We start from the raw sequence: 10,095 nt of genomic DNA on the forward strand, positions 1-10,095 counted from the left end.
TTCTAGTAACAACAAAACAGCCAAATAAGATAGATTAGTGAAACCAGTAGACCACATTAGTTATCTGTCATATTAACATCAAACAGTTAAACTGTCACAAAAAACCACCATATCACTTCTAACTAACCAACATACAACCCCCAAAACAAAGAAGTGAAAAACAGGAGATTACACCCTATTCTTATATCTGCAGCAATCTCCACCTGTACACTTTCAAGATCATTCACCTCTTTCAACCTACCAAAACACCTTAAACCCCTTCTTTTCTTCCCAAAACCAACCCGCCCCCGGTTTCACTTAATGCGGGTTTTCTAGTTATATACGTAACTTATGTACGGTCAAAAGTCAGCCACTTTCGGGCTCCACAAAAGACGGCCCGTTGCACATGTGCACTAACAGTTAGCAATTACCAATCATCCGGTGGACTAGGGCTAGCCAACGGGTCCCCTGAGTATGGATGGTCTTGTGTGTTCAAGCTACTAGATGGCAGATATTCCTGTAAGTTGTATATAAATAACAAATAATGCCAATCAATGATATTCTTAGGTTGACTTAATGAAAATGGTGATGGTCAAAGTAATCGAGCCAGGTTGAGCTCAAGCTCGAACTTAAACGAGCCCAGCTCGGCTCGGCTCATTTATTTAATCGAGCTGAAAAGTCGTCGTAAAATGTTCGAGCCGGCTTGTTAATTTTTTTATTTTTCTAATTTTTTTTTACAAAAATTGATGACATAAAAAACAAAAATTAAACATATCCATGTGTATTTATTTTTATTTTTCTAATATTTTGAATTTTTTTTTAAGTTTTAAAGACCGAAGGCATATTAAAAATATTATATGTTATTGATTAGTTAAACTTAAAATGTTAACACTTCAACCCCCTCCCACATATTTTTTATTTAAATGTATTAAAATTACGAATAAACTATATAAAATAAAATAATTCGAGCCGGCTCGCGAGCTCACGAGCCGAGCAGGCCTAGCTTGAGCGCGGCTCCTTTACAAATCGAGCCGAACCGAGCTGGCTTGTTTACAACCGAGCCTTTTTTTAGCAGAGCTATTTTTGAGCTTTTTCGGAGCGAGTCACGAAAGTCAAATCGCATTATTTGTTACCTGATCAACAGCATCAGAGCCCTCAGATTGAAAAATAATAGGCCAGCATCGTTTATCTTCGTATATCAAGCTGGAATTCTGAAAATGGGTTACGAGTGCCGCCTTTCCTTGGATTCTAGCATACGCTAACGAAGCTACTTTCCCACTGTTGAATTTGTCCCACTTTTTCCCATTGAAAACCTAAAACACAAATTACATAATACATACAGTTTATGGAAGTTTAATCTTATATTGGACAAACGGTAAATAAAGTTAAAATTTAGTCACGAAAATAACCTGGTAAAATGGGATTATATGCATTGGTGAAAGCATGTTGATAAACGCATACCCGACATTGCATTTGTTCTGTCAAGCACAAAATAGCAAACGTTATGTATGTATATGTATATGTATATGTATATGTATATGTATATGTATATGTATATGTATATGTATATGTATATGTATATCAGTATATGTATATGTATATGTATATGTATATCAGTATAGGGTAAGGTTCATGCGAGAACCAACTTTATTGCGAGAACCGCGAGAACCAATGTGAACACAACCTAAAATAGCTAAAAAAAACCTAAAAAAAAAAACCCTAAAAAAAACCTAACCCCCACCCCCCAAAAACCTAAACCCCCCCCCCCCAAAAAAAAAAAAAAAACCTAACCCCCCCCCCCCCCCAAGCTAAATGCTAAAAACTAAAACCCTCAAAAAACCTAAAAAAAACCTAACCCCCCCCCCCCACCCCTCCCCCCCCCCCCCCACCCCCTAAAGCTAAAATGCTAAAAACTAAACCCCCAAAAAACCTAAAAAATCTAAAAAAATAAAAAAAAAATCTAAATTTTTTTTTTATTTTTTTACTATTTTTTATGTTCAAATCGTTACTTTTAGTAGCCAAATTTTTTTTTTCTTTTTTTAAAAAAAAAATTTAAAAAATTTTTTTTTTTTGGATACTAAAAGTAGCGATTTTTATATAAAAAATAATAAAAAAATAAAAAAAAATTTTTTGGGTGTTTTTTAGATTTTTTTAGGTATTACTGTTTGTGTTCACACTGGTTCTCGCGATTCTCGCAATAAAGGGTGGTTCCTAACGGATCTTTGTCCTATCAGTATATGTATATGTATATGTATGTGTGCATGTATAGTTTTATACCTTGAAATCGATCGGTAGGTAGAGAAAATCATAACTACCGCTATGATTTTCATTAATGGCAGCTAGCAACATCTTTGAAGTATACCTGAAAGACAACATATGCATATTCTATTCTTATTTAATACAAGTGTAAAAGTTTAATCAAATAAGTGAGAAAGAAGTAGGCCTTACTTATTAGGGATGTTTTTTATCATTAAAGTTGTTCGGTTATCTTCCCCGTTGCTAATTTTATCAAGATCGAGCTGAAATTGTTTCTTGATATCCATCTGGTTTGCATTGTGATCGACCCAACAGTTTCGGGCATGTACGTCTTCACTCATGCTGTCTAAATCTATAGACCCTGGTCCCACGTAGTGTTCGCTACCTAGGAACATATGACCCATCAATTTAGGAGACATGTTGCTGAAACCGGGGGACCCGTTTTCCATAACGTTCACAGACCCACATGGAACTAAACCTATGCCTACAAAAGTTGGAGGACTCATGAATAATGTTTCAGGAGGCTCATGGTTCTGACTGAAATGTCGGTCAAACGCCAACCCAGACGGAGCCGACCCGACATGATGGTGTAGTTGAGACGAACTAAGAAATGGGCCCGGGCCCAGTTGGCCTGTGAATGGGTGAACCGTTGTTGGCGATTGAGCGGTGGTCGGGAACCCATGGCTAGGTTTATTGGGACTTCCCCAAAGAAATTCTGGGCCGGATAGCGTTTCGATTCCTGAAGTGGTTGATCCCGATGCACCATAAGCGGGCATTGACCCGCTTAAGTAACTCAAATTGTGATCTTGCATTGAATATCCGTTTGAGAAAGTTTGGTCAACATAGCTGGTTCTTATATGATCTTTGCCAATTGGTGATATTCTTGCTGGTTGTGTATGCAAAATAGAAACCAATCCCGGTAAACCGTTCGGACTCAATGAAGCGAAAACAGGTGAGTTGGCAATCAAGGGATCCGCTTGGAGTCTAAAACTTCGAGTGTCATCTTGGTCAAACTCGTGGCTTAGTTGCAACATTTGGCTTGAGTCAAAGAGGATCATATAATTATTAAGGCACATTTTAGTCATTTGACTAATGGACAAACATAGAAGCATCAAATTAAATAAGAAAGTTCAAAGTTGCTTACTTTCGGCGGTAGCCACCGGGACGACTAGGTTCAAGCTTTATTCGTTTCCCAGCTATATCACACCTGTTGAGAGACCGCAATGCTGCTTCTGCATCTCTAACATCATAATATTCGATAAACTTATGGTGCCTTTTGTATGGTGTCTCCCGTATCTGTTACCGCGAAAAATATATACCAAACATATAAATATTTATTGAAGAAAAAGCTTTTGTGAGTTTGTCTCTTACAATGGCATAGTAGATAAGGATATTAAGGAAAATTATTACCTCTCTAACCTCACCGTACGCACCAAAGATTTGAAGGAGATCGTCACACGAAACCGAGGGGTCTAAATTAAAAACAACCAATGTTCCTTGATTTATATCTTTGTCCGATGGATTTTCCTGGTCACAAAATGAATAGTATATCATTAATTAGTTATTATTAAAATAAAATAATAACTTATGTCAGAAAGCGCAAAAAGGGTTTTTTTTTTGGGGGGGAGGGGGGGGGGGATTTGAACCTTTGGAATCGAGTAATGAATGTCGAGCTTCCTCCTTCTTAAAGGCTTATTTTGTAATGCACGCATGGCGGTTCGAGCATCACGGATGTCATAATAAGATATCATCACAAAGCCCCTGTGTTTACATGCAGTGTACAGTGTTCTAATATCACCATATTGCTGCAAAATACATAAAGGGTTATTTTTATCGCAAATGGTCAAAGAAAGTCAAAGGAACAACTTGGAAGGAAAGTGTAAACCATAATCAAGAAACATTAAACAGTCAAAACATTCTAATATTGGTGTAATATTAACTACCTCAAACAAAGCTCGTAGTTCTAAATCCTCAACGTTACTGTTAATGTTACGCACAAATAACGTTCTAGAAGGATGCTCGCCGTATGGATGTTCAACTGTGACGGGCCCCACACCATTCGATATGTTGTATTGGGCTCCACCGTTAACGATAACCCCATCACCCAAACTTACTTTTGACATGCCAAAATTCAAGTTATCGATCATATCATATTCCATTTCCATACCTCCACCACTTCCAAAAAGATCAAAATCTTCCGACTCATCAACAAGGTTATTAGTCAAATTATAGTCAAAACCGTTCAAAACGCCAGCCAAAAGATCATCTTCATTTGGTAACAAGCTTCCAATTGCATGATCTTCAAGCAAATCATTGGTTTCTACGGATTGTTGATAGCCGTTTTCGGTATTGTTTAAAATCACTACATGTTGAACAAGAAAAAGTCAAGTTATACCCTTTGACCACAAGTGAATGTAGCTATTAGGCAACAGGATGCATACACTTTTCATGAGGTAAAACCGGTAACGAGCTTGAGAAAAGAGTGACATCATCGGATCCGGATAGCATCCCACTTCTCACCGCCTTTGAGAAATTCATTGACTTCATTACGAACGACCTACGGATCACAAACTATAAATCAAAGTCAAATATTTGACTTTAAAGTAGAGAACCGTGAGAACCACGAGTAACCGTCTTACGCGTCACATTTAAATAAAAAAAGATACAAGTGTTTATGTGGTTCTCAAAGTTCTCTACATAAAACCGGTTTTCGTAATGAATGTATTCACTATATATGTGTGTATTAATGCATTGATTTACCTATAGGTCTCAAACAAACACCTACAGATGAGAAATTAAAAATCAACTTACATTTATATCTCTCTATATAAACAATTACCATCATAGGGGGTGTTTGGATGTGCATTTACAGTCATAACTGCAGAATATTAAGTGGTTGGCAAAAATTAATGACATTTTGAATTTTTATGGTCAAAAACTCAAAAACAATATAAAATGATTGAAATTATTGAGTGACTTCTAAGAGAGAAAAAAAAATTAAAAAATAAAAAATAAAAAATAAAAATAAAACAGAAAGTATAGTGTTTTTTATATGCAAAAAATTGTCAAGTGACTTTTGGCAAAAACTGATTCTGACATTTTGATTATTTGTTTTGACAAACAGAAGATTTCTTGAGCAAGGACATACAGAAGACCGTGTATTCAGATTAATGCAAAAATTATTTGAAGTTATTCACACACCTTAAAACTTTTTTTAACACCCTAACATGTATACGACCCGTATAGACAGGGACGGACCCACATGGAGTGGGTCGGGTCCCGGACCCCAATGTTTCTTTTAAAAATTAGTCGATCCGGTATATTAAATTCTATATAAGGACCCATAAATACAATTATATGATACCATAAAAAGAAAAGGAAAGTTGATGTAGTGGTGGTAAACCCTCTTATCTAAGGTCATGGGTTCAATTCTTGTATAGCCCGTTTTTCCAGTTTTTTTAAATCTAATTCAAACCTAGCTACCCGAACGAGGACCGACCTGAAAGTTTAAACGTCTTGTTAGGAAAATTTTGAACACCGAAAAAAATGAACCCATTGGAAAAAAATCTTCGGCCCGACACTGCGTGTATAGACCGTTATTCAAAAAGCAGTAATTTCTTGGAAAATGCACATCCAAACCAAACACCCCTCAAATGGCAGCAGTTCTATCATACTCATCATACCAATACTTTACAAATATTATATAACCAGCCATAAAAGACTCATCATTGCAATGAAATCTCACAGAAAAGCAACAACTGTTACATAAGAATGATAATCGCTACTGATTTTGTAATCCAACAAAACCCCAAATAAATATCAAGAAAATAGAATAACAATCACAACATGCAACCCCATTAACGGATCGCACTATTAAAAGCAACATTTGACAGTTAAAAATACCAACCCAATCCCCAACTTCAACATACATTCACACCCAGAAATCTTTCTTGTTAAAAAAAGGAAAAAAGTTTGCAACTTTACACACATATTAGTGAGAAAGAAAGAAAGAAAGAAAATGGTACCAAAATGATGAAAAACCCAGAAGATTCAAGTGATGATCAAATGAGAGTTTTAGAAAGAGTTTGTTTGGGAAGAAGGAGAGAAGTGTGTTTCTCTATAGACACGTAGAGAAACTATAGATACACACGTATGCGTATCTATGTCTATGTCTAGAGAGAGAAAGTGGTGATTGGATTGGAAGCCCAAGTTGTGGAGAGACAGAGAGTGGAGTTCTGAACACCAAATGTACTTTCATGTCCGTTAAAAAGCGCTACCTGTGAAATTACTCTTCTGCCCACAAGCTGAATATGAAGTACCATCTTTACCCCTATGTAAATATGTAATAAAGAGACTTTAAGAGAGTTGCAACCTGCAATGATAATCATTAGCATTTGCATTTTTGTTTATCGTGAAATATCTTGAAAGAGTAAATTACAAAATCAATTTTTGTAAATTGTATCCATTATCTTTAATAATTACAGAAAATATACTCAATGTTTGCAAACTTTTATAAGTTATGTTCTTTAGCCCTAACTCAATTAATTTTTTGTGGTTAAATCTGACCAAATAAACCCCACATGATGGTCTTTTGATCATTTTACTCTCATGTGGTGTTTATTTGGTCAGATTTAACTACAAAAATACTCTCATGTGGTGTTTATTTGATGAGATTTAACTACAAAAATACTCTCATGTGGGTTCATTTGGTCAGATTTAACCACAAAATTAACTGAGTTAGGGCTAAAGGACATAATTTGCAAGGGTTTGTAAACATCGAGTACGTATTCTGTAATTATTGAAGACAAAGGTTTGCAATAAATAACATACATAAAGGACGATTTTTATAATTTACTCTAAATGAAATAAGATTGGTAATAAAATGTACTTTAGATTTGAGGTTAATGTCTAAACCACCTTCTAAATCTATAATACACTCTAAATGAAATAAGATTGGTAATAAAATGTACTTTAGATTTGAGGTTAATGACTAAACCACCTTCTAAATCTAAAATATATTTGATAGCTAAAAAAAAGTAATGTATGTAATCAACATTTAAAAATAATACTATACACTTACGTTTATTGTTTAGGGGATAATATCCAACATAACCCTAAGGCTAGAGGATATGGTGATGGTCCTTCAAGGGAGGATGATCCGCCACGTAGGCGCCACGTCATAGTCCTCCCAAGGATGGTCCATCCCACTAAACTAGAGGGTATGGGAGGATGGTCCTAGATGATCCTACCTCACTAAAATATGTACAAGTATTAATGCCTAATGTACAAATCTAATTCACAAACAAACAAACAAAGGGGGCCCACTTGTTTTGCTCTGTCCTGGACGTCGAGAAGACGACGGAGACGACGCGACGATGGGGGGCGACATCGAGGTAGGATCGGTGACGGATGGGGACGGTCCAAAGCCGATCCCCATACCGTATAGCCTAAACACGAGATGTTAAAATGGTATTCGAGAGGTCAACCCAACCTGATAAAATCAGATTTTGGGTTAACCTCACAACCCCCAAGCAACCTAGGTTGCAACTTGCAACCCAATTTTTTATCTTAGAGTTAATTACTGTTTTCGTCCCTGTGGTTTGTCAAAAATTACTATTTCAGTCCATTAGTTTAAAAATTGCGATTTCAGTCCCTGTGATTTCACGATCGTAACCATTTCAGTCCACCTTGTAACCATTTCAGTCCATGTACTAACAAAATAAATGGATTGAAATGGTTACGAAAGTGAAACCACAGGGACTGAAATAGTTACGAAAGTGAAACCACAGGGACTGAAATCGTAATTTTTAAACTAATAGACTGAAATAGTGATTTTTGACAAACTACAAGAACGAAAACAGTAATTAACTCTTTATCTTATTTTACACATGATAACATTCTATTGATTTAGTGATTTTAATTCACTTTTTTTATTTAGAGTAAATTACATTTTGAGTCTCTGTGTTCTAGTAGTTTTAACCACTTGAGTCTAAAATCAAAATGTTTAACGCCTTGAGTCCCCAGCCATTTATTTTGTAACGTTTTGAGTCCAATTTTGTTCATTTTATAACGGGTTGAGTCCAATTTTGTTTAAAAAATTGGACTCAAAAAGTTAAAATTTGGACTCAAAAGAACTCAAATGGTTTTAGAAAAAAACGTCTAGGGACTCAGGGTATTAAACATTTTTATTTTGGACTCAAATGGTTAAAACCACTAAAAACAAGGACTCAAAAAATAATTTACTCTTTTATTTATATAATTAATTTCACATATAATATAACTAGATTAGAACCCCGTGTATTACACGGGCTGAATACATGTAAATTTATATATTAAATAATAAATAATATATCTTTAAAAACTTTGTTTATTACATGGATTGAATACATATAATTTTATATACTAAAAAATAAAAAAGTTATATCTTTAAAAACCTCTTGTATTGTTGTACAAGTTGAATAAATATAATTTTATACATCAAATAATGAAAAAAAATACTAAATAAAATTATTTATATATTTAAAAAACCTCGTGTATTGTACGGGTTGAATAAATCTAATTTTATATATCAAATAATAAAAAAAGTTATATGTTTAAAAACTCATGTATTACACAGGTTGTATAAATGTAATTTTGTATAGTAATTTATAAAAAAAAAAGTTATATCTTTAAAAAACCTCGTGTATTACACGGGTTGGATAAATGTAATTTGTATAGTAAATGATAAAAAAGTTGTATCTTAAAAAAATCCCGTGTGTTATACGGGTTGAATAAATGTAATTTTATATAGTAAATAATAAAAACGTATATCTTTAAAAAACCTCGTGTAATACACGAGTTGAGTTCTGATTAATTTCAGATTTTGATTTCCTGCATTTTCTCTCCTATTAAATAATAATAATTTTTCTCTCCTTAAAATTACATCTTAAGTCCTATTCTTATTTTTATAAAACATATTTAAAAAGTATATAATATTTTATTTAAAATAAATATATTTAAAACATTTACTGATTATAAAAAATTAAATATATTTAAAACATATTACTGATTATAAAGAGTCATAGACAATTTAAATATGTTACCTAAATTTGGATGTAAAAGTATAAACGTAAATATTAAAATAAAATCTCTCTACGATATAATAAAACTATAATGTAACCTATTCCTATATCTAAGGAAAAATATTATAAAAATAATAATTTAATATTAATAGTATATTTTCTAAATAAGTTTTTAATCTATACTATATCTCTACGTATATCTCATAATTATATATATTAAATAGTATATCTCTTCGTATATCTCATAAATAATTATTTAATTTTAAATAATTATTTAATTTTAATAGGCAAAAAAATAGATGGCTCCATGTCACACCCCAACCAATGGCGGAAACATCGGGATGAGACGAAGTGTGAAGATTGCTCGAGACATCATAACGCTATTTGTGACAATAATTTAATAATCCAAATTTCATTTCCAAACTTCAAGTAGTCATCAGTACAAGATCCCAAATAACAACAAGTTTAATCAAAATAACAAACCAACCTAACCAAAATTCGATACAACATATTAAACCTAACGTCTAAAGTGTGTATCTAGGCATCGTGCTACCTCTTTCATTTCATCATCATAAACCTGTAACATGTTTAAAATACAATTCAATGCAAAAGCAAAGGCGAGTATACAAGTTTGGTACATACATAGCATAAGATAAAAGTGTGAACAATCCCTCATAGCAAGCATGCGATTCAAGATAAACATTAAATATGGCATGTGTCTAACATATCAAACCAAGAAAACGCAACTTGCTCATGACATAACCAAAGTTTCAGTAGAGGCGGGTCGTTAATCCTATAG

At 33.7% G+C, this 10,095-nt stretch overlaps 1 protein-coding gene across 1 annotated transcript; it reads right to left on the bottom strand.

Annotated features, from left to right (window-relative positions):
• LOC110918516 (protein MEI2-like 2) lies at window positions 1-6,423 on the bottom strand. Its single transcript, XM_022162813.2, has 11 exons — window positions 6,261-6,423; window positions 4,677-4,792; window positions 4,179-4,597; window positions 3,882-4,040; window positions 3,646-3,762; window positions 3,380-3,531; window positions 2,428-3,273; window positions 2,257-2,341; window positions 1,389-1,457; window positions 1,113-1,292; window positions 1-496 (listed from the first exon to the last, which is right to left on the bottom strand). The coding sequence occupies exons 2-11, from the start codon at window positions 4,780-4,782 to the stop codon at window positions 407-409; spliced, it is 2,223 nt and encodes a 740-aa protein (XP_022018505.1). The 5' UTR covers window positions 4,783-4,792; window positions 6,261-6,423; the 3' UTR covers window positions 1-406.
• Window positions 6,424-10,095: the final 3,672 nt, after the last annotated feature.

Source organism: Helianthus annuus, chromosome 16 (genome assembly GCF_002127325.2).
Source record: "Helianthus annuus cultivar XRQ/B chromosome 16, HanXRQr2.0-SUNRISE, whole genome shotgun sequence".
NCBI classification, from domain to species: domain Eukaryota; kingdom Viridiplantae; phylum Streptophyta; class Magnoliopsida; order Asterales; family Asteraceae; genus Helianthus; species Helianthus annuus.

What these genes read in the sequence shown, in the direction of transcription:
- LOC110918516 (XM_022162813.2), bottom strand. Translation starts at nt 4,782, where the DNA reads ATGAAGTCAATGAATTTCTCAAAGGCGGTGAGAAGTGGGATGCTATCC. An exon ending in CCCGGTGGCTACCGCCGAAA is followed by an intron (nt 3,274 to 3,379) that starts GTAAGCAACTTT and finishes CTTTGACTCAAG; the next exon opens with CCAAATGTTGCAACTAAGCC. An exon ending in ATATAATCCCATTTTACCAG is followed by an intron (nt 1,293 to 1,388) that starts GTTATTTTCGTG and finishes TTTGTGTTTTAG; the next exon opens with GTTTTCAATGGGAAAAAGTG.